A 25,894-nucleotide genomic window follows, 5' to 3' on the forward strand; every position below is an offset into this window, starting at 1 on the left:
ACTTAACACACCCTGGAATTCTTTTAAAATTCAGCCCCCAAAAACCGCTTCTACAGAGCAAGTTGAAATTCGGCATGCATGTCTATCATGAGTAGACCCACAAAAGGTTTCAAGAGCAAAAAAAAAAAAAAAAAAAAAGAAACAACAACAACAAAAAAACACAGCAAGTGTGCCATTTTGGTTTGAAACGGCCATTTCCGGCGGTGCTACAAAGACAAACCTGAAATCTGTTCAAAAAGATTTCATCCTTTTGCTGTCAAGTCCCAAAAAAGAAGCTTGAAAACACATCTTAGTGCTACCAAATATGAACCATGTATACTTAACACATGTTGAATAAGGTCTTTTTATGACATTGCGAATGATAACCTCTGCCAAGGCCAAGCAATCCCAATTTGGATTGGCAGCAAATTGTAAACTCTTTTATTTATTTATTTTTTAGCAAGTAAACAAGGCACACCTCTCTCAATGTTAACAAAGTATCTTGGGATGCGTACCAGAATTGAATGGATTCTTTCCTTGGCCCAAGTCCCGTACATCCTGTTTCATGTAAATTTGTTTTCCAAACCAAATGGCCATTGGCAGAGGCAACAAAATGGCGGAAAGGCCAAACCAGACACAGCAGACACTAAATCACCCGATAAAATTCCTTTTTGATTAATATATCACATGATATCACATGATACTATATGTGAAGTTTCAATGATTACACATACACGTAGATTCAATTATAACTCTCTCATCCAATTAAACTTTTCGAAAAGCCCCTCTGTGAATAGTTTGAGACAAAATATTAACGGTTTAATTTGTGTATTTCAGTTTTAATGTTGAATTTATTCAATACGATTTATTTGCATTATATCACTATTTCAATATACAGTGATGACGTGAGTTTCATTTAAAGAATCAAACATTTGAAGAAATACCGGTTTTAAACGATTTACTCGTGTACATTTCCAAGTCAAGGAAAACATTATGCTCCAATGACATAACATGGTTTATGGCATACATTAAGCCTGCATTATTTTACACAGAAAAATACCTCGTTCTTGTACTATGTGTTATGTACTATTCATTGTAAATAAATAAAATGTATTATCATCTCATCCAATCAGACAGACAGGCTGAAGCTTGTCATCAAGGCAGACAAAGCCTCGCTCGCTGATGTTTGGAAGCGGGTTGGGGGGGTGGGGACCTCTCGCCTGGGCCCCCCCATGCTATGATGTAATGCTTCACACGCATAACAACAACAAAAAAAGGGCTCAAGTGGTGAGGAAGGGAGGGTTGGTATCCCAGCATATCATTACATCACCACCACTACAACAACAAGGGGGCTGGGGGTGGGGGGGTCATGTCAAGGGAATATCTAACCTCCTAACGATCCTCCCCCTCCATTTTTTCATAGCTAAATAAGCCAATTAATCACTTTTTCCCCTTGACTAACCAGAAGAAGAGAGACAGGCAGTGACAAAAAAAAGACATGAGCTAATGTAGTCAATAGTGTTATCCCAGTATGGCTGCCATGTGAGGCTGTTTTGTAGCGTTCTGGCCATAAAACCTTCAATGGTGTGTGAAATTATGTCAACACACGACACTGACAGACATAGAGGAGAAGGACAATTCTATAATTGAGGCGACCATCTTAGTATCTGCTGGAATTCTTTGAAAATTCAGCCCCCGAAGTCACTTTCACTTAGCGGGACGAAGTTTGGTAGGCATGTCTATTGCGAGTAGATCCACGAACAGTCTCAAGAAGCTATGACCCCAAACGACACAGGAAGTCTGCCATTTTGGCTTGAAGCCGGCTTTTCCCGGGGTCCTTCAATGACAAACATTTCTTCAAGGTTTTGTCCAATTCCTGCCAAATTTGAACGTGTAACAGATCGGCAACACAAAATTATGAATTGTGAGTTTTATACACAGCCTACATATAGTAGGTTCTCTCCCTATTCAGGAAGTCAGTATTTTATCATCCAGTATGGAATATCACCACATACCGAGCGTCTTGTGTCCTTAAACAGTAAGTAGTGCGAGTGAATCACTGTAACGACCTCCAGTGGCGGCTTATTGGTTTAATGGAATGAGAAGAGGTGCCAAAGCGGTGTCTGCCTAAAAAGGGCTTTTGATTTTAATGAGGCGAACCCTAATGGAGACATGAAAATCACTTTAATGTCTTGAAATTAGAGAAATAATATTCACACTGGGAAAACCCCACAATACAGCTTTCTCCTGTAATACCGCTAACTGACAAACTAACAAAAAATTATCTGTCGAGGATACCAGAGTTTGATTGGGGCTCATTTGGGTGAGTTAGCGCACGCTAGACATGTCCACAAAAAAAGTCTGGAGGTCCACTTCCATCAGAATCCATTTTTTTCCCTGTTTTATGCATAATATACCATTAGGTGAAAATAAGTCTGTTTTACCTGGTTTAAGGTTGACATCTATGCGGTTGGTCGATTAAATGCTTAAGCCAACAAACGGCATAAAGCTCGCAAAACGGGTGGATTTGAAATCGCCGACAGTGTGATGTAGTTTTTGGAATTCATATTCAAGAACCTGCCCCCCTTTGTGGTTGGTACCCACCAACTCAACTCAGCTGAATGGCAAAACAACATTTACGTTTTGGATGTTATAAAGAAAAATGGCCGACATCCCGTTCAATTTCGGAACTTGGTCCTCGAGACTTTTCTGTGTGTCCACCAAATTTTGTGTCAATCGGTGAACCTGGTGTCAGGGTGTGATTTTTTTCCCCCCTAAATTTCCAGACAATCCATCCATCAATTTTCTGACCCGCTTATCCTCACAAGGGTCGCGGGAGTGCTGGAGCCTATCCCAGCTATCATCGGCCAGGAGGCGGGGTACACCCTGAACTGGTTGCCAGCCAATCGCAGAGCGCATACAAACAAACAACCATCCGCACTCACATTCACACCTACGGGCAATTGAGAGTCTTCAATTAAACTACAATGCATGTTTTTGGGATGTGGGAAGAAACCGGAGTGCCCGGAGAAAACCCACGCAGGCACGGGGAGAACATGCAAACTCCACACAAGTGGGGCCGGGGATTGAACCCCGATCCTCAGAACTGTGAGGCAGACGCTCTAACCAGTCGTCCACTGTGCCGCCTCAAGACAATCCTACTTTCCTAAAATATGTAAATTTTATACAAGATGAGCAAAAATTCCCAAGTTCTCTGGCGTAACATCCACAAAAAGAAAAGATGCGCAGTTATGTAACCCTGCTAATGACATATCTAAACAGCACTGTTAGTGCAAGAAAGACGACGTAATAACCAGACTGCGTAGCGGCCCCCAGGGACCATTTCATTCATCACGTTGCTGTTGCCTGGAAATAATTCAGCGTGTAGACAGCAAACGTTTTTTTTATTTCTCGCAGGTTGACGGTGGGGGCAAACGTGCGTCCCGCCCCGAGCGCCCGCTGCATGGCAGCATAAATCATCCACAGCTATTTCCGATCCACCGCGTTTGAGGTTAATGTGTAACTAGAAGCTTCCGACTGGAGTTGCAGAGCAAGGTGCGCTTAGGTCACGATGCAGATGTCGTTTAGCTTTGCTCCGGGCCAAAATGTTCCTACCTTAACTGAGGCGCGGACGACTTTTAACTATTGGGGTTAATCGTATGCGGTGGGCTAAATGAAGCACAACTGTTAGGCATGGCAATATGATAACAATAGGAAACCAGGGCAAACATATTCGTCCAGAATGACACACAGACATCCTCAGCAGCAAATGCAGAAACTGGGCTCTCGGCAGTCTGCATCATCAAAGACTCAACACACGCCGCACATCTTTTTCTTCCGTCCTTTCCTATCAGGCAGAATGCTACGGAGTATCCGGTGCAGGACCACCAGGCTAGAGGAACAAGAACGTATAAATTGCTCTGTAGCACCGACATCAGTCCCCCCACCTCCTTTACCCTCCCGATGTCTAGTCATCCCTGCATGAGGCACACTTTATTCGTCACGAAGTACGGTTGCCCATGGAAATATCATGGCATTTGTATTTCTGTTGCATCCAAATCCTTGCTGCATCTGCACCTTTGCACACATTCACAACAGCAAATAAGTACATTTTTGATCTTGTTTTATTGATTTTATTTACTTACTTCTTGTGAAGTCTTGTGACGCACTGGGCTAATCTGGGACCATGGGTATCAAATTTCGTGCCATATCATGTGGAAATGCGCGTTGGAATGACAAACTCCTTGAATACAATGCTACTGACTATTCTTTCTGCAAGTATTGTTGTCCATGCATTGCTGGTGTTTGTTTTTCTCAAATTATTATATATTGATATTTTTATAGCGGTATATATATATATATATATATATATATATATATATATATTCAACCCCAATTCCAATGAAGTTGGGATGTTGTGTTAAACAAATAAAAAACTGAATATATTGATTTGCAAATAATTTTCAACCTATATTTAATTGAATACACTACAAAGATATTTAATGTTCAAACTGATCAACTTTATTTTTTGTTAGCAAATAATCATTAACTTTGAATTTTATGGCTGCAGCACGTTCCAAAAAAGCTGGGACAGGTGGCAAAAAAGATTGAGAAAGTGGAGGAATGCTCATGAAACACCTGTTTGGAACATCCCACAGGTGAACAGGCTCATTGGGAACAGGTGGGTGCCATGATTGGCTATATAAGGAGCTTCCCTAAATTGCTCAGTCATTCACAAGCAAAGATGGGGCTTTGTGAACAAGTGCGTGAGAAAATAGTCGAACAGTTTATGGACAATGTTCCTCAATGTACAATTGCAAGGAATTTAGGCATTTCATCATCTACGGTCCAGAGAATCAAACGGTTCAGAGAAACTGGAGAAATCACTGCATGTAAGCGGCAAGGCCGAAAACCAACATTGAATGCCCGTGACATTCGATCCATCAGGCGGCACTGCATCAAAAACCGACATCAATGGGTAAAGGATATCACCACGTGGGGTCAGGAACACTTCAGAAAACCAATGTCAGTAAATACAGTTTGGCGCGACATCCGTAAGTGCAACTTGAAACTCTCCTATGCAAAGCAAAAGCCATTTATCAACAACACCCAGAAAAGCCGGCTTCTCTGGGCCCGACCTCATCTAAGATGGACTGATGCAAAGTGGAAAAGTGATTATCGACATATTATTCATGTACAGTTGCCACATGCACTGCTGCTTATTGCCTGATGGTGTAAATATGAATAAAGGTATTTTTGTTTTTTGATGTTCTCATCCCTGCAGCTGTAAGACCACAATTTCTGTTTAACATATATAACATTCGCAACATAAGAACGGTGTGTGATTATTACCTCCCCCAGACGCTGAATCTAAAAATGTCATCTGTCAAGCCTCTTGAAAATACATTTCGTTTTATAATTTAAAAAAAAAATAACAGCTGAATGTCAACAGCGACATGAAAAGCACGTCAAATGTCAGGCTGCAGCGGCGGGATAGGAAATGGACGCCGCATCCCAGTCCCACACCCCCACCTAATTTGCATTTTTGGCACTCATCCCAAAATATCTCTTCTATTTCTATCCTGGCTTTAATCTTTGATCGTGTGCTATAAATAAGCACAAAACGAGGTAGGGCGTGAAGTGGGATCTGCATATTTTAGCGACTTTTACACTAAAGTATATGTACGCTACAGTACAGCAGACATCTGATGTATTTTTAACCAGCGATCACATGACGAATAGCACTAATCAATCACTCTGCTTTTCATGGCCAAGAACGTCTTCCGTCGTATATACAGACCGGCGGCGGCTTTTGTATGCGAGCCGTGTGTTGGTCACAAAGGACGGCACTAAAAATAGAGCGGCGGCGTGTGTGTTGTCGGCCGTCTCGCGGCAGGTGTAAGTGATAGACACTTCTGGAAACAGCGACATGAGACGTGATCTCAATGTTTGCACTCGTCATCAATTTTGGCAATTTTAGCATTGCCCATCTGGCTACAATATCTGCTTCCGATCGAGCCTGAGTTCGTTGAAGTCTGGGAAATTTGCCTAAAATGATGGAATTCCTGTTCAACTACAGGCATCCTTGAGACATTTTCGGGCATTCTTTTATGATATATATGTCCACCAAATTTCATGTGGAACGGTGAAACTGGAGTCAGGGGTTGGTTTTTCGCTAACTTTCCGAAAATCCTCAAAATTAGCATAATACTTCGACACCAAGCTCAGCCCACATTAAACGGCGCTACGGAAAAAAATCTTCACAATTTAACATCGCCCATCGATCGATGATAACTGCTTCCAATTGGAGCACATTTGGAAGAACTGATGTTCAGTCAATTGATCAGTGAATATGGTGGGAGGTATTATTTTTCTTAACTACTAAATGAGTTTTGGTGGGCTTGTGTTCGGGACTCAGAAAACAAACATTGTCACATTGAGTGTTTTCCGACATTAAAAAAACCAACAACCATTAAAGCATCCATTAAACAGCTGTGTCATGCTTGGATACCCACCACTGATACCATACCCACATACTTGAAAATACATTTCAACGTTAACCGCCTGAAGCCATTCAAAAACAATTGACACGTTTCTCAATCAGCTAAATGGCTGCATTATATCCCCGTTAACAGGCCCCCGCGAGCCACACCGGCGCACCCTCGCCATATGTTCTCAGTCGAGCCACCACTGCGGATCAAAAAGCGGATAAGACGAATGGGCAGACATTTTATCACAACAGAAGTAGAGTGTGGGCTTATCTAGCTGGATGGAATGGAAGGTATTTTTTTTAAAGGTGCTAAGAACATACAGCTAGGAATCACACAGACACACATACAAGACATGATTAATAGTGACATGTATGGTACCTTATTGCATTCCTGGGAGCCATGAAAAGAAAAAAAGAGATGAAAGTTATCAAAACATTCCAAATGAACTCGAGCTTTGCAGGGAGCGTGAACAGAAAACTAAGCGTGAAAGGATTGGGAAATGTGGAATTTTATGACTCACTAGCCAAGAAAAAAAATCATTTTACACAGAAGTTCTTGAAATACGCCATAAAACAGGATGAAGTCAACAGAAGACTGGAAAAGGCGGAAGTTTTCGGTGTATAAACCCTAAACAGCATTAAAGCTAAAATCAAAACAAGAGGATTAAACTCAATACATTTAAAATATGTAATAATAATAATAATAATAATAAAGCTGGTTGACAAAGAATCATCTGCCTTTTTTCATTTTAGTGATAATACTGAACAGTAAAGTTAGCATCGATGCTAGTACATAAGTAAATAAACTAACAGGAACAGACAATACAAAAATAAATAATATAATAATTAAAATACTATAAAATTGGTTGTCTGCATTCATTTTAGTGGTAACGCTGAATAGTGCCATTAGCATCTACGCCAATGCTAACGTCAAAATAAAAGGTTTCAAGTTTCATTTTTAATTAATAAAAATCAATGGAAATAGAATAATAAAGAAAAATACAAAATAACCTGAACAGATAATACAGAATTAACAAAATCATTAAAATACAATAAGATTTCATTTTAGTGATAAAGCTGAACAGTAATGCTAACACTGATGCTAATGCTAAAAAACAAGAAAAAAAACAGAAGATGCAACTTTTTGATGTGAATAAAAAAATAGATAGAGATTAAATGTAGAAATATATTTTTAAAAATATCTTGCTCGACAAAGATCCATCTGCCTTCAATCATTTACGTAATAAAGCTGAACAATAACGTTTGCGTTGACCCCAATACTAAAATCAAAACTAGGTTTCAACTTTTGATTTTAATTAATAATAAAACAAAAAATATTTACAAATAATTTAATACAATGCTGAACAGTCATGCTAGCATTGATGCTAATGCAAGCAAAATAGGGGGTTTAAACCCTCTTCCATGTGATTACAATGGATGAAAACAAATTGAAAATGCAGTAATAAAAATATTGGCTAGTAAAACATTTTTTAAAAAACATATGAATAATTACACAATTTATATATAAAAATAATTTTTTTAATGTATTTATATATTACTAAATCACATTATTATACAGTGGCAATTACTTACAATTTAAAAAAAAATCAACAACAAACTAATTTTTGGGCTAAATTAAGTTGAACATTTTTTTTTTTTTTTTTTTTTGAGGGGGGTTGGGTGTTGTTAAGAGTGTCTATGATTCCCAGCTGCCTTCTCCGTGGCTAAGACTTCCGAGCTCGCATTCCAAAACGCCGCAGATTAGGCGGCAATGTCAGATTAGCATCCACTCAGTTTCTCCTCATCACCGTTTGGTTGCCATGGTGCCCTCCCTTCTTCTCTCCATTCCTCCCCTCACTCATGTGCAGCGTGTGACGGGAGACAAGTGGCCATGAGAAAGTTGAGTGTCGAGCCTTTTACATGACAAAAAAATACTCTAAATTTAGGAAAACAGGCGCGGCCTCCCAGCCCTTTACCGCATTCTTCCCTTTTTTGTGTGTGTGTGTGTGTTTCACAGCGTTCCAGAAGGGATCGGGTACACGCCGGGAATGTACGGAATGCTGTGAAATTGTGCAGAACAGGAAAGGCACTGTGCACAGACTGCACGCTGTGAGAGCACTTCACTATTCCCAGAAAGGAGGAGAAGACTCTTCAAAACATTGTTTTCACCTCGCAGTACAGTGCAATGCAGATTACTGTGTATCCAAAGTAGCTCCAAAATTCAAATGTGGCATACAGTATATATTTAAACATGCACCAAAGAGGCCATATCTTCATTAATGTAAAACAAGGCTCTGAAATCATGAAAAATCAAGCTGCAGGACTGTGGGGGCATGTCCGCTGAAGGCGCTGGAGACAGCCCTTCACCTGTCAATCAAATGCGTTCGCTTGTACGCTGTGTGCTCAAGTGTCTCTCGTCAGCTACTGACTGAAGGTGGTTATGGTAATAAACAGTTATCATTTCCATGTATCTGAGTGAGGCGCTGACGTTTTGGACGAATCCTCCATGGTCAAGCGATATCCTTGGCTCCTTAGCTCGCTAGCTCGTGGGCTAGCGAATGTAATAAACGGTTTCCTTCAGTGTCTCTGTTGTGTGGCTCTACGCATGACGCATAGAGCAAAGCTGTGGTGTATTGGACGGCACCAACACCGGTCAACAGCTGGTCCACAAGGCCACTAGCGGCTAATAACTATTAGCCTAGCCACGAGTCGCAGGCCACTTCACTGTGGAGCTGTCCAACTCACCGTCGGGTCACTGTCTGAGTCGCACGCAGGGTCACCACAACAGAGACACTTGCCCAAATAACACACAACACTTCAAGCAAGATGCATTTTTACAATTGTGGGCATTGCTTGATGACTAACTGCACGATACAGTGCTGATAGAAATGGACCAAGCAATTCCTACTAAATAACTTGCATTTGGGCGAATAGGATTTTTCATTTGTTGGACAATGACGTCTTTATTTTGGAATAGTAACGATTCGATTGTGATTTGCTAGTCATTCACCACTGTCAATGCGAACAATGACTGAGGTTCCACATGCTAGCTCTAGAAGGTAGATAGGCAGGCAGTAATGGTTTTTGTTTACTTCTTTGAAGCATGGTGTTTATTTCAGCTGTTTACAAACAGTAAACCCAGTGAGATCGGATAAGGATGACTTCAAAACAACATGAAACTTGACCTTCATTTGCAACGCCTCTCTCTCTCTCTCTCTCTCTCTCTCTCTCTCTCTCTCTCTCTCTCTCTCTCTCTCTCTCTCTCTCTCTCTATATATATATATATATTATATATATATATATATATATAGGAACGAGCAGAAATGATCACGTAGCGGCACAACCATGCACAAACACACTTTCACGCAAAAACTACGGGGAAAGCTGACAAAACGAGTTGTTAAAAGACACTTGACCAACACGGATCATCTAGCAAGGAAGATCACCAACAACAACAAACTACCAGGGTGAGCTGAGCTACTTCAAAAAACCTCCACAATAGCACAAACAAGAACACAGCAGCAGCAGTGATCCAGCAGAGTGAAGGTTAAAAGCGCAGAAAAACCAGCAGCCCCCAACCCCCACCTCCCAAACTCACCGTGTGGTACCCTCGGGCTATGGGCGGTTTCCCAGCAGGGTACGGATCCACTGTGTCAATGATGGTCTGCCGTTCCCCTTTCTGGTTGATCTTCCGGAAGCGGCGGCGGGACTGGCGGTGGGAAGCTTGTCTCTGGAAGTACTCCTCATTCTCATCCATATAGTCCACCTGGGAACCGTGCGGAGGAGGCCGTTAGGAGGGATGCCAGGGTGGGATCGGGGGTGTCCGCGAGCCCCCTCCTGCCCACGTCCCACCCCTCACAAACACGTGTTCTACCGTTTCCCTCCAGCCCCTCTTTTTAAAGGGAAATGTGGAATGCTCAAACGAAATTTTTGGGGAGGCAGTCTTCAATTGAAAGGTTTTAGTTTTTCCAAATGTCTAAGAAAACTGGATCGTCTGGAATTCTATGTCTGTTTTTGTCCCCCCCAAAAATAACAAAGACAACAAACTCAGGAAACCCCTGTCACGAACCTATCATACATTTCAAAACACAATTTATACTTTACTCATCTGAGTATTTTTAACTATTGACAGTCATCATCATTCAAAAGGGACTGTTTTACAGGGGGGGGGAATGTTACAAAGTGATATTCTTCACACTTTTAATGCTTTACTGTTATGTGTGCCAAAAGAAATTTTCTGAAGATGCTACTTAAACTTTTGAGTATATAGGATTTTTCTCCTATTGCTTAAAATGCATTTTCCATGAAAACTAACGCAAATAGATGGTGTTATTTCTGCAGTATGTGTGAATTTGAGAAAGAGAAATTGCATGTCTTTACCGTTATTACAAACGTAAAAAAACAAGAGTGGGTTTAATGATTTGTTAGGCTCATGTAGGCACTTGTATCTGCAAAGTTTAAAGGGGAGCACATGGAAATTGTGCAACATGGTTGCCATGAAGCTGTTTATGCCTTTACTGTTATGCACTTCTGTCTTCGGGCCACCACCATTTGCTCTGTCGATGCGTTTTACCAAATAAAAAAAGCTGTGGCAGAATTTTGGTAAAGTTTAGCCTTTATATTCACTGCTGATTTTGATTATTTATTGAATAAAGTTGTTGTTCTTCATACATGAAAATTACCTATGTTTTTTCCCACACAAGTATCAGAAATTCTGTGCAGAAATGACTTGATTGTCTTTACTATCATGGCCTAAAATTTTAAATTGTCAACATTACTTCAAGCATGGCTGTTTCAGCATGGGAGACATTTACCCATATAAAACCAAAGCAGCATCAAAGAAATTTGCCAAATTCCAACAAAAATAAATAAATATGTTTTCAACGCTATTAAATCTGAAAATGACCCATAAAAATCAACCTTTCAGTTTTCAATGACTAAAATACATTTTTGTAAACATCAAAGACAATTTAGTCTTCAATAACCAGACACGATATATTTCTATATGTAATAAGACAAGGTAGGCTGTGAGGGTTAAAACACTTTAGTAGTCAAAGTTGAATGTGGAAGATTTAGAGCATAAACGATAGCCAGTCATCGGTACCTGAATTGTCTTTTTTCTTTTTTTTTTCTTTTGATTGCTTCACATTCCGACAGCGACTGGGATTACGCCACTGAAATCTCCCTCTTCCGCTGCCATGACAACCGTCTCTGGTTGCAAATCTCTGCGCATGCAAATCGAGAGCGCCCCCCCCCCCCCCCCCCCTGTTGTTTTTGTGTGTACATTTCAAAGTTAGGGATCATCTTTTCCGGCACCATAGACATTCTACAGCAGCAATTTTAGGTCTGGATAGCACCTATTACAGATTACAGAGTCTGCAGCAGCGAGTGTTATTTTTACAAGAGGGGGATGCGCTGGGTGTGGGGGTGTGCTGTGTTCAAATGATAGCTCAGTCAACACACATCCTGCGCAGCAATTACGGCATGTGAAAGGGAGATTAGCGGGATCTGCTGCAATCTGACGCGCTGCCGGCCAGCTGTTACTTGGTAGCATCGCACACAAATGCTTGGAGAGAAGAAGCTCGACAGGCTACCATTACACGAACATGACAATAAAAAAGTAAGATGGAGAACGTCGGTTTGAAAAAGTCATGCGAACTCAGTGGACATTTATCTTCAACGAACGCAACATAAATCAAAGATAAATTACAAACCAAACCTAAATGTTTTCATAAACAAAGACAATGTTGAGTCTTCAATTAACCCAGCGTACATATATGTAAACATCAATTTAGTCTTTATTAACCTAACGTACATATTGATGAACATGAAAGACAGTTTCGTCTTCAACCTAATATACATTTTTTGTCAACATTAACAAACTACGAACGTACGTTTTGTAAAGATCAAAGACGATTTATTTATTCATGAACTTGACATACATTTTTTGTGAACAATCATGCTCAACGAACCTAGCATACATTCAACAACAAAGCATCAAAGACACTTTATAGTCGAGCCTAGCGTACATTTTCGGAAACGTCAAAGACAGCTTTGACTTTTCATTGACCCGAACGTCATTGTTTTTGTAACCATCAATTTAGAGTCTTCAACTAACCTAGGACACATTTTTTTTTGTCATCGTTAAACACAATTTTGTATTGCGCGAACCTAAAAAAAATGTTTTTCACACGCTATTATCCTAAACAGATGTGTGTTGGTGGGCTAATAGCTGCATTGAAAGTCTTGTGGTCTTTGGAGTGGTTTTTGCTTTTTTTGGACATACTTGGAAAAATAAAGATGATTCTGAGTACTCCGGTTTCCTCCCACATCCCAAAAACATGCATGGTAGGTTGATTGAAGACTAAATTGCCCGTAGGTGTGAATGTGAGCGCGAATGGTTGTTTGTTTCTAAGTGCCCTGCGATTGGCTGGCGACCAGTTCAGGGTGTACCCCGCCTCTCGCCCGAAGATAGTCGAGATAAGCCCCAGGACGCCCGCGACCCTAGTGAGGATAAGCGGTACAGAAAATGGATGGATGGGTCTTTCTACATAACTGAGTCACGTATTTTACTGTAGGACTTGAGCAACCACAAACAGCCAACGCATTCCAGCACGGACACTGTTAAATGTGCCTTGTCCACAGACGTTTTGGTCGGGAAGACTCACCACAATCATCTCTGAGGGTTCCAGGACGATGCACTCACATCCACGTCTCAGGCTGCCTGCCGATCGCTTGCCGAAGCTGCCCCAAAATTAAAAAAAAAAAAAATTAAAAATATGAGATCATCAAAAACTGACGTACAGACAAGGAAATTCCGTTTCTCCCATTGTAGTAGCGCTGCACGATTATTTTCATCAATATTGGAATCACGATTAACCATCACAGACATCTAACTTAATATGTCATGATAAAACTCACAAAGTAAGCTACGTTAAACTCACAGTAGGCATGGGCCGGTATCAGATTCTGGCGGTATGATGACCGTGAGCAAAAATATTGTGGTGTTGGACAAACGCGCGGCCTGTTTAATGGGCTTTCACGTGTATAGCGCTTTTCTTCCTTCAATGTAATCAAAGCGCTCCCCATTCTCCTATTGATGACACAGCATCAGGAGCAAATGGGGGTTGAGTATCTTTCTCAAGGATACTTGGACATGGTCACAGGAGTCAAGGATCGAGCCCACTACCTTTGACGTGGGAGATGACCACTGCTGCCCCCAGTACAAATGTGCCTACGTCACAGTTTAGCCAACAGATAGCTTGACAAACAAGTTTCATGCATGTTATGCATTGAATTGAGAAGACAAGGACGCAATCGACATTGTAGACACTGCTTTGGGACCATAAAAAAAAAAAAAATTGGGGTGATTGTAAGTGTTGTATATAGCTAACAAACACAAGTACCATAAAGACACCGTGTGCAGAGTGGTTAATGTGTGAATATATATTGTGACTGAGCAAGAGTGTATGATTTGACTTACATGTATAACCTTAACCTGGGTAATTACTTCCTTTAAATTTAGTGGGGACTTGACTTGCTTGATTTTTGCTACAATAGCTTGGGACCGTCTTGAAATTTGAAGGTTAATATTTGAGACGTGCTTATGTTTTGCACATATGTGAGTTACTCCCACCTCTGGAATTACAGTCTGTTTGAAGCCTCTTTTCCCTTCTGACTTTTTCACAGATTCATTACGAAATTTCTGTATCAAGACACTCCAAGATCAGCATTCAAGTTGGGATCCCCAACCCCCAAACGGGAACACCCGCCTACCCGCCTCTGGAAAGGTCCACTAGCGTGATGTCACAATTTGTACTCACAGCTCGTAATGCAGCAGTAAGAATGTATTAAAAGACCCAAAATATCCCAAAGAAGAGCAGCAGCGGCAGCTGTGGAAATCCTGGGGCGGGTTTGATGAAGAAGGTCGCCTTTGTCGGGACACAAGGACATCTTTGTCGCTTTTAAGACGCGTCTTCATTGAGAACGCGAGCCGCGTGTCATTAACTAGCTGATCTACTCGTCAGATAAACTCTAGCGACTCAATAACTGATGGACCCGTGTGGCTCCAAAAACTTGTGTTTCCCAACTTTTACTGAGCCAGGGCACACATTTTACATATTCAGAATTTAGTTAATCAAAAAGTACTATGAAAATGTGATCAAATGCAGGTATTATTTGGGGCAAATTTCTTAAAATTTAACAGTTCACTGCTTGGGATTGGAGTGCCAGGGACATTTCACACTAGTGTTGCAATCAGAAAGACAGCAAAAGCTGTGTCACAGTGGAGTTTTTAAGCTTCCGCTGTGGTTTATTGAGAATCAGACTTGATCAGTCGAACAGAAAAAAGTTTCTCGAAGGGAGAGAGAAACAAAGAAAAGACAAAGCACTAATTGTAAACAGGATGAGAGAAGTAAATCATTACATTATCTACAACAATGAAACGTTAAATATGAGTGTTGGATGGGGCTGTAGTGCTACACCCTGTGAGGGAAGGACAGGACAAGATAGAACAGGACAAGGACAGGAGAAGAAGCATGCAGGACCAGGGTCGTGAACCCGGCTGTACAACTGAAGTGTGGTGGCATTCATTATGTAAAGAGCGTTGCTGGAGTGTGCCATTCGGTTATTCAGAGTGCCATACTCGAAGTACCGGAGCGCACTCCCGCCACTCTGATTGAGGAGAAAGAGCGGCTGGAGCGTCAGGCAGGACGAGATGTTTACAGGCAGAACTGACACATTCAATATGGCGGAAAGAGTGACATATCCCTGCCAATGGCCAACACACTCCATCGTAAATTCATAGAAAATGGACTGCACTCTCAGAGCACAGTGAGAGCGTCAGATTGAATTTCAAAACGTATATTTTAGCAATCAATCTGAGCGATTTGCTTTCCCTTAACTCAAGTTATTATTTTTCTGTATGCTGGCTTGCCAGCATTTGAACATTTTGTCAATTCAGGACAAGATTTAAAACCTCATAAATCTGCCTACATTAGTATATTAGCTTTTAGCAATTGTCATTGACAACAGTGCCTGAATATAGGATATGATGCAATACCCTTATCGATCAATCTTAGGACTTGTTTGACTGAAGGTGCTATCTTGCTATATGTGAGCATTCTATCAGTTTTCATTTTAAGTAAATACAAGGCAAGATTTAAATTCAAAATAATCTGCCTCAACCCTTTTGTACTTGGGTTGCTATCTTGCTTTGTGTTAGCATACCAACTATTAGCATGTCAACTTTCTATCAGTAAAGCATCAGCTTTTCAGCATTGACACACAATTTCTTGCTCTTCTAATGATGCACTGGGCTAAAGTAATGTAATAATTCATGTTTATGATACCAGCTGCGTTTATTTGCCATGTAAGGATATGTTTTGGGATGGAGCGAGAGCAGATAAGAGGATGACGGCAATACGAAAGGTGCCAGATACTGGTGCGGATCATAACTCTTTTGAGAAGAGCGCATAACTCTGCAAAAAGATTAAATCGCAATTGTCATGCATCACCAGCTGACATCCGGATGCAAAGCTCTGTTAAGCCAACAACGTTGTGTGTTTTGCGCAGTGGGAATACAGCCTGTATGTAACAGTTCTGATGGATGTGGATGTTGATGAAGCAAAAAAATATCACAGCATTGAGAATGTTTTTTATTGTGTCCTTCGTAGATTGATGATGAATGTCTTAAAGGTTACACTGCAGGAAACTTAAAGCAATGACCTTGGTCATCTTTGCGTCGACATTCAAATCACGACTGGAAACGCTTCCAGAAAGAATACCGAACACAAAACTGCTTGACAATGGAGTTGGTTCCTTGTTTTAGAATATATAGCACAGCTACCATTCTCACACAGCCTGCATTTTAGTCGTCGTTCGGTAGTACAAATGCTTCATTCATAGATTTTTCAGGGCAAAGTTGTATCCCATTCACAGTGACCAAAAGTCACTCATTAATACTATACTGTTAGACGACAATAGAAAATAGCCACAACTCCAATCTTAAACCTAACCAAAACTTCAACCCTAAATCCAATGTTAAACCCAAATGCCTAACCCAAACCCTTAACACAAAGCTAATACCCAACTTCCAATGTCTAATCCCGACCCAAATTGTGACTTTAACACCAACTCCAACCCTTAATCCCCGAACCCAAAGTTTATACCTATCCTCATACTACCAACCCAAAGTCTAAAACCAACCTTAACCCCAAAGGACTGAATTTTGAAAAATAATAACTTGAGTTAAGGGAAAGCAAATCGCTCAGATTGATTGCTAAAATATACGTTTTGAAATTCAAAACCCTAACCTGATTCCTTACTCTAATGCTACCCCCTAGTGCCAAATCCTAACTCCTAAAGCAAACCCTACTTCGCCTAAACCCAACTCTGAACCCAAACACCAACATCCACCCCAACTGCTCACACATAACCCAAACTCTAACTTCAGTTCCTTTTTCCAACCTTTGTTGAAAATCTTAAAACGCGCCACCAAAATGTCACAAATGGTATGAATACTGAAATAATAATGATCTCACCTCAAGTTACCCACAAATTGACTTAGTAAATATAATATACTCGGAGGATGCCATGCCGTGTTGTATGAATGGCAACAGGTTACTTGTACCTTCGGCCAGGTAATGGAAGACCATTTAATTGTTCTGCCTGTCACTACACATCACTGGCATCGACAGATGAAACCATAGACATATTTGTAATTAATAAATGATTTTCTGACAAATGAAGTGAACTTGGATCATTTCCTGAGGCACCCCTTATGATCTATGCTGGTGCCCCGGTTGGGAATCACTGCTCGAGGGCACAAGTATGCAGTCAAATAGATTGCTCAGCTGGATCCTCACTGTCATCAGACTGCATCATTCAGTCGGCGTCTTATTTACAGATGAGTTTACGGCTCGATCACGTGACCGCCACCCCCTTGGCGGCCTTGTACCACCACCGACCTCCTGTTATACAACACGCCTGGGTTGTCAGGAATGTCACAGCGCATACATCAGCCGTCTTTTCGGTCTGTGAGCCCGACGGCGCACCGCCAAAGCCTCAAATCCGTTCTGCTGTCGGCGACTCGACCGGTGCAGCGCCTAATCCCGGCTGGAAGAGGGTGGACGGAAAGGGAGGGAAGCGAGGAGGGGCGGGGATCTCAGCAAAGCCGTTTAGCGGTGCGGTAAGAGGGTACACCATCTTTTTTAACCCACCAGGGCCTTTAAGAATGACAAAGATTAATCCTGCTGGTTATGCAAGACGAGGAGAATGAAAACCTGGATTTGATACCACTGCACCCCTCAACCCCCACCCTCAGGGTGGCAGCTGACCACCCAACCGCCTTGCACCTTTGTAAACACAATTCCTCCAACCACGTGGAAGCAGATAGCTCACGGTTTGTACCTTCCAGAATAGATGCTGATACCCCACTGGCGAGAATTTACAATGGACGTGTGACTACTTTTAGCTCCCCGAAATAGGCCAGTGACCAAGATGACTAAGCTGCTTTTGCTTTTTGCTCCCTCGCTCTGCCGAACGCAAACCAAATCATCACGTCTGTCATACTGTTAAACATCACTATTCGTTTCAGTGATGTAAAAAAAAGTATTTAAGTTTCACTTTCAAAATATTTAGGAAGCACAACTATGCACATCCCTAAAATGAAGACAAAGTTGATGCTGCACTGTCTTAAAAAGAAGAAAAACTACTGACGTTACACTTTCCGAACAAGACGGACTATTGATGTTGCACTTTCCTAAAACGATTTACACTGTTGTATGCAATTTTTGTGGAATGTACACATTATTTGTGACCTTAAATCCACAAAGGTACAATCTATATATTTGCTTGTATTGTTAAACACCCCAGTATTGTAAAATCTATATAAAAGGCAGACAGAAGAAGAGAAGAAAAGAAAGAACTTTTCTAGTTGGCATCAGTCAACTGCCGCTGCGCCGTGCATCTCCCGCAGCAAGGACCCACGTCTTTTGACGTTTGGCTTCAAAAACGTGCTCGACTCCAGATCCAAAATAGCTCCCGCTGTGCGTTCCGTGCCTTTGAACGCTTTACTTGCTCCTGGGCTCACATTTTAACATCCCCAACCACTTTTTCCACGGCACGGGGATGTAACTGATGCTTACCCACCCGCCACCACGCTGTTGCCGGAGTGACGTCGCCACCGTGGAAGATTAGACGATCGTCCTTACGCCTCCGCCGGATATATCCCGCAAGGTTAGTCCCTCAGTTAAGTCCCGCGGGCATGTTTCAGGTCTAGAGACTGTGGAGTATATCCCACCGTGTACACCCCGTCACCACTACTATGAGAATGAGTGTGTGTGGCTAGTGGATCAGCCTCCGTCCAATGGCTCAGCCCCCTTTACGCCCACCCCCCCCCCCCTCACCCCCAGCCCCACCCCCCACCCCCACCCCACCCCCTGCCTCCCCAGTGATGCGCTACGCAGCCGGCATTCCGTTGTACGACTCACTTCCTGCTACGAGGGAATCAAGAGGGTGGAGTGTGTAATTTGTGAAGGGGGGGAAGGCAGGGCGGGGAGAGTAGAATTCTCCCACTATTCCGCAGAAGTTACTCGTGAATGTTGTAAAAACAGTAAATCAACCGGAATGATGATGCCTTGTGAAGCTTTTGAAGCTACCCCCACGTGAACCCCACCTAGTTGGCGTTTCAGAGCACCCACAAAACTCAAAACAATCTAAACAAAGCCTGTTTAAATCCAAGCCATCATATGTTTAATCGTGCTAACATGATCAAAATGTTACAAATATAACACATTCAGTCTCCCACTCTTGATTTCCCATTTTTAACAGGTTTTATGTTTTTGTTTCAGGTGCAAATAATCCTAAATAATGGCAAACTTACATTCATGTAGGAAAATGTATCATACAGAGGTACTGGAAGTACCAAAAAGAGAACATTTGGCAGAATACCTCTCAGGTAAGGTCTATGCTGCAAAACCACCAAGAGTTGAGTAGACTAGACGATTAATTACTTGATTAATCTAACTCATCAGACTTGGATCTTGGTCAATAAACATTCCATTTAAAAACTAAATATATGAGTAACGGCCAGTCAAAGAGTAGGAAGGAAAAAATATGATAACAGATAGCAATATGGCGGCACCGCCGAGACAAGCCCGCAAACCCCCTCAAAACAAAGCTGAAAGTCAATATAAAGCCTGTTTCAAGTCAAGACATCATGTTTAACCATGCCAACATGACCAAAACATGACTAATGCACGCTCACCGGCGTACCCTGTCAAAACAAACAAAAAAAGTCAAAACAATGTTTGCTGCAAGCGAAGATATCATGTCTAATCATGTCAACATGACCAAAATGTGACAAAATCATCCCAACATATTTACTCTCACACACGACATTACACACACTATATTAAGCGCCGCATTCCAGCACAGTTGGTGCTACGCCCATATCCCAACACTTTGTCTGCATACACTTTCAAAGCAAATTTACTGGAATATGACTAAGATTCTTGGGTGATGAGAGAACAAAAATGAAAAATTAAAAGTGTGGTCCTGGTGTTGCCGCATAGTGACTGACAAGAAACGCCGTGAACTCTGCTCACCTTTACCCCAGCAGGTCATGGCACAACATTCCTTGGCTTAGTGCCAATGTAATTTGCTTTGACTTGCCTTGACAGGAAGTGATGTATTTTCTATGAATTAAAGACCAGACCAGCGCCAGTCAGCTGATAGTGATGATAAAAGTCAATAAATGTGGGAAGTGAAACCAGATGAGTATGAGTGGAATGCTATTTCATTACTGCTACATTTCTTTGGGGGACTTCTCTTAAAGATTTAAGAGCGGAGGAGGCCGTTCCAACTTCGATTGTCAAAACGTTTAAATACCGTACAGGTAACGTGTTAGGGAAACATTTAATCCAAGTGCAATACAACGCTTTACCAATAATTGTCACTAAAAGTAAACTAAACTAAAAATTAAATATGGCTAGCTTGGATTTGTACTGGTTACCAAATATATTTTAAGCTTCCTTTTTTTTTTTTTAAGTTCTGAGAGGTTATCCACACATTAAAAAAAAGGAAAAAAATGCACACATACAAAACACAACTTCCAGTGGCATTTAAATAGCAGAAGCATAGGCCATTGAGAAACCTTCCTAAATACAGTAGGCCACAAACTACGGATGTTGCACTTTCCCAAAAACATGACCAACTATTGATTTTCCACTTTTCTGAAAAGACGATCAGTGTCGCACTTTCCTAAAAAGATGACAAACTACTGATTTTGCATTTTGCTAAAATGAAGAAAGCCTTTTGATGTTGCACTTTAATAAAACAAGACAAATTAATAAATGCTAAACAAAAGAAAAAAATAATGTCGTACTTTCCTAAAAAGAGGACAAACCGCTGATGATGTACTTTCCTAAAAATAAAACAAGTGATGCTGCACTTTCCCAAAAAGAAGGAAAACTACTGAGGTTGTACTTCTAAAATTCAAACAACTGATATTGTACTTTCCAAAAAAGAAGATTGATGTTGCACTTTCCCAAAAAGAACACATTATTCAGGTGGCACATTCCTAAAAAGAAGCCAAACTGCTGGTGTTACACTTTTCCTAATAACCACCACCTAGTCGTGATTTTTTGGCATACAGTATCGCAGTATAAATAAGCTTCGACATAACTTATGTGGTAAATTATGTTATTTTTAAAATTTGACAATCTCCCCTCTGTTAGTGTAGCGCGTATGTAATCGCATTGTGAATGTGTGTCACCCTTTTGTCAGGCTTGGCTTATCTGGGCTACAAACTTCTTCACTTAAAGAGTCATTCATTGTCGGTCGGCTGCGCGGAGAAGCGCCGACAGAAGGCGGATGAGGAAACCCGTCTGAAACTCAACGCCATCGCGTCATTAAAAGCTCAAGGAAGACGTCTCAATACCTGCAAATCCTCCCCCCGCTTACGTGCACGTTCAACTTATTCAAAAGTTTTTTCAGCACATTTTCCGCTTTCAAACGTTCCCCTCCCCACATTCATGTGAATCTAGAGAATGACCGGCGAGCGACTCCCGCCCTCCCACGACACCGCGACCCGGCTGACCGAGTGCTCTTTTGTGTGTTGCAACACAGAAAAACGATCGCCCACATCGGTCGGTTAACACAACAAAAGCCGCTTTTAGTCTCCCCCAACACTGCTACGGGGCTAATCAGAGAAGACAACCACGGAAAAATAACACTTAATAAGCCCCCAAAACAAAATGGTGGATAACGTACCTGCTTCTGGGCAGGAACATGGACTCCTTGATGAAGACTGAGCCCGACAAAAGGATGTACCAGCAGCTTCCGATGTCGTCAGGGCTGTAAAACGATAAAAAACAAAAGAAGATTAGCGCAAATTCCGGCACAAAGGATCAGATGTATAACTGTTCACTTGGATCGACCTCGACTCAGAACAATGACAAGGAATTAAGTAAAGGAGAATTGCAGATTGACACAAAGCTAAGGGCACCTTTTTAGGGGCAAAACAAAAAAATAAAAGCAAATCTGAACATAATACAAAATGACAAAATGTTAGATGACAAATACACCAATATTAGAAAAAAAATTAATGGAATGAAAAATGCACAATTATAATTTTAAAAAAAAAATCATGTATTTTTAAACTTTTTTTTGTTTGTTTGTTTTTGTATCGGACAGATCTGTGTTACGTAATTTTTTTTGCAATATTGGGCTGATAATTATCGGTCGGATGCGTCCCTAAAATATACCAAATACCCAATAATTGGAAAATAGTACAAAAGTGTAGTTACAAATACACTGCAACAGTCTCAGGGAGTGCAGACGGCAGAACTGCGAATGAACCGCTGCGTGCGTCGCCATCCGCCCACATCCATTACAGCGCCCGAGGAGACGAGGAAGCACAGACAGGAGTAAACTCGCTGTGACCCGGCGCCATGACGACGACAACGCTGTTGGCTGGCACAGCCTTTTGCAGATAATTGCTAAACAAATGCACACTCTCTGGGCAAGAACATTTGAATCCAGTTCATTTCGAGACTTGTCCACTTGAAAAGCTGCTCCTGCGGTGAACAACTACATTATTATTAGGGAGTGTCCAATAATTGGAGCTGTGTGTTATGTGTGTTAAGGAAAGGATGGGAAATATCTTTGAAATGCTATTTTCTTTGCCCCTTTGACATAGTCTCATTGGATCGACCATGACTCAAAATAATGGGAAACTTCCAGGAACTCAGTTGAAGAGAAATGTAGATTTACAGTTAGTTGGGAAACTCTTTAGGGGCAAAAAGTACAGTGGGTAAGGAAAGTATTCAGACCCCCTTACATTTTTCACTTTTTATATTGTAGCCATTTGCTAAAATAATTTAAGTATTTTTTTTCCCCACATGAATGAACACACAGCACCCTATATTGACTGAAAAAAAAAAAACGGAATTGTTGACATTTTTGCAGATTTATGAAAAAAGGAAATATCACACAGCCATAAGTATTCAGACCCTTTGCTCAGTATGTAGTAGAAGCACCCTTTTGAGTTAATACATACATGAGTCTTTTTGGGAATGATGCAACAGGTTTTTCACACCTGGATTTGGGGATCCTCTGCCATTCCTCCTTGCTGATCCTCTCCAGTTCTGTCAGGTTGGATGGTGAACGTTGGTGGACAGCCATTTTCAGGTCTTTCCAGAGATGCTCAATTGGGTTTAAGTCAGGGCTCTGGCTGGGCCATTCAAAAACAGTCACGGAGTTGTTCTGAAGCCACTCCTTCGGTATTTTAGCTGTGTGCTTAGGGTCATTGTCTTTTTTGAAGGTGAACCTTCGGCCCAGTCTGAGGTCCTGAGCACTCTGGAGAAGGTTTCCGTCCAGGATAATCCTGTACTTGGCCGCATTCATCTTTTCTTCGATTGCAACCAGTCCTCCTGTCCCTGCAGCTGAAAAACACCCCCACAGCATGCTGCTACCACCACCATGCTTCACCTGTTGGGACTCTATTGGACAGGTGATGAGCAGTGCCTGGTTTTCTCCACACATGGCACTTAGAATTAAAGCTAACAATTTCCATCTTGGGCTCATCAGACCAGGGAATCTTATTTCTCACCATCTTGGAGTCCTTCAGGTGTTTTTTTAGCAAACTCCATGCAGGCTTTCATGTGTCTTGCACTGAGGATAGGCTTCCGTCGGGCCACTCTGCCATAAAACCCTGACTGGTGGAGGGCTGCAGTGATGGTTGACTTTCTAGAACTTTCTCCCATCTCCCGACTGCATCTCTGCAGCTCAGCCACTGTGATCTTTGGGTTCTTCTTTACCTCTCTCACCAAGGCTCCTCTCCCCCGATTGCTCAGTTTGGCCGGACGCCCAGCTCTAGGAAGGGTTCTGATCGTCCCAAACGTCTTCCATTTCAGGATTATGGAGGCCACTGTGCTCTTAGGAACATTAAGTTTCATAACCTCTAGGGGACAGTGGCATACTGGAATGAAAGTGTATAGCTTTTTCATAACCTCTAGACGGCGGCATACATTGATAAAATGTGAGTCTTTATCATTTCCTCCGATACCTATGTATAATGCGCACTATTGACATTTGACAATTTTTGGGGGTAAAAAATGTGCATTATGCAGGAGAAACTGCGGTACACGAATAAAAGAAAATATTTGAAAACACTACAATATGATACATAAAAAAATAGGAAAAAATACATTGGCAACTGGCGGCGTTTGGACCGCATGTGGCCCCTCGATTATTTTTGAAAATTAAAAAAAATGAAAAATGTTTCCTCGACCGTACCTGATTAGTTGTAAGAGCATCGGTCACCACTAGATGGCAGACATCGTTGAGTCGCGCTACCACTGTTCTAGAGTTTACACAGAAAAGAATAGGAAGCAGCCGATGTACCTAGTTTGCTTCAGGGCCAAGCTCACTGGCGGAGACGTGAGGTGCAGCAATACATTTGAATACTGTAGATGAGTTCCATTGATTTCAGCATTGCAATTCCAAAAATGAAAATCAAATTATACTGATTCATTCAACACAAGAAAATACTTTTCAGAAGGCCAATTCAAACCTCATTTCCATATTTTAAATCTTTTTGACTGTTTCTTAGGTAACGTCATCATTTCTTGGAGATGGTAAAATGTTTTTCATTAAGCTGAAATCAAAATAGTTTTTGACTTGAACTACAGAAATACATAACGTTTTCTAATTCCAACTAATTGAGATGCACCTGTAATATTAAATTTTTGATTGAGTTGAATGTTGCATAAAATGAGTTCCTGCACTTAATTTTGGTTTGCTGTTCAGCAGTTTTGTGCCATCTTTAAATGGTATTTTTTATGTAAGAGAGCCCTTTCCACAGTGTGTGGGGGGGGGGGGGGGGGGGGCATTATATGGTTATTTTTGGTTTGTTTGAACCCCTTTGTTGCAGAGTGGATCTTTTATGCAAACATTTGAGCATTAAATATATTAAGATACTGTGATGTATGATCGAATAAAAAACAGACAGGTTAGATATTTTGTTCATATTTAAAATGGTGTTTTTGTCATATATCTGGTTAGGAAGTGCACGGACCAATATGGCCCCCAGGTAGAGCTGATGAAAAATTGACAGGGAGCTGTTTGAAAAAAATAAAAAAATTAAAAAGCCAAGAAGTAAAGTGTCAACAAATGTTGAGGTCTGTTTGTATTTGGTTTGGACTGACGAGATGGTGACGTTTGACAAGAACATTCAGGCCTCCGATGCCAACCAAAAGCTAAAAATATCCATCCATCCATTTTCCGTACCGCTTATCCTCACTAACAAGAAAAAAATCTTTTCGCCATGAAAGGCACACGGGGGAGTCTCGGCGTGGCAAACTAACTTTGAGTGTTCGACAGCGTCAACAAAAAGGAAAGTCTATCGAGTAATGCTTGTCTGGGAAGCTTTTTGAATGCACTGCAGCTACTTTTTCCTATTCAGTTTGTTAGTTTGTTTTCCTTTTTTTCCAGAAAGTGTGACAGCAATAGTTTGGCTTCTTTTAAGGAAACTATAACTGAGAATTTGAATATATATACAATCACACCCCTACACAGTCTTTTGCTCAGTATTTTCTCAAATTAATATAGGAATACAAATTGTGGATGTTTATTGATCTGGGCATTTCTGAAACCCTTTGAAGGGCAGAGTCGAGGGTTTAGTGTCATTTTTAAGCTTGACCAAAGCCTTCATTTGGGGAAAGAAAAAAATCAGTAAGACTTTTTAAGGACCCACAGACACACTGAAATGATTTAATTCACATACTCAAAACTAGACGCTTTGTATTATTTAGGCTTTACACGATCAGGATTTTTGGGGCCAATCATCGTTTAAAAAAAACGATAACTGATCACCGATCCGATCACAAGATGAAGCAAATGCGTCTATTTATATGACTTGTT

At 41.2% G+C, this 25,894-nt stretch overlaps 1 protein-coding gene across 13 annotated transcripts in view; it reads right to left on the reverse strand.

Annotated features, from left to right (window-relative positions):
- rapgef2b (Rap guanine nucleotide exchange factor 2b) overlaps positions 1 to 25,894 on the reverse strand; it is a 102,821-nt gene that overhangs the window by 45,047 nt on the left and 31,880 nt on the right. For 11 of the 13 annotated variants that reach the window (XM_061786829.1, XM_061786827.1, XM_061786833.1 and 8 more), the window contains exons 4-6: positions 21,743 to 21,826; positions 13,138 to 13,213; positions 10,068 to 10,235 (exon numbers count right to left, since the gene is read on the reverse strand). In XM_061786829.1, coding sequence (XP_061642813.1) covers positions 10,068 to 10,235; positions 13,138 to 13,213; positions 21,743 to 21,826 — 328 coding nt within the window. Of the gene's footprint in view, positions 1 to 10,067; positions 10,236 to 13,137; positions 13,214 to 18,615; positions 18,813 to 21,742; positions 21,827 to 25,894 lie in introns of those variants that run through there. The other 2 variants (XM_061786837.1, XM_061786836.1) reach the window with 2 other exon arrangements.

The sequence above is a fragment of the Phyllopteryx taeniolatus genome, chromosome 10 (assembly GCF_024500385.1).
Source record: "Phyllopteryx taeniolatus isolate TA_2022b chromosome 10, UOR_Ptae_1.2, whole genome shotgun sequence".
Taxonomy (NCBI): domain Eukaryota; kingdom Metazoa; phylum Chordata; class Actinopteri; order Syngnathiformes; family Syngnathidae; genus Phyllopteryx; species Phyllopteryx taeniolatus.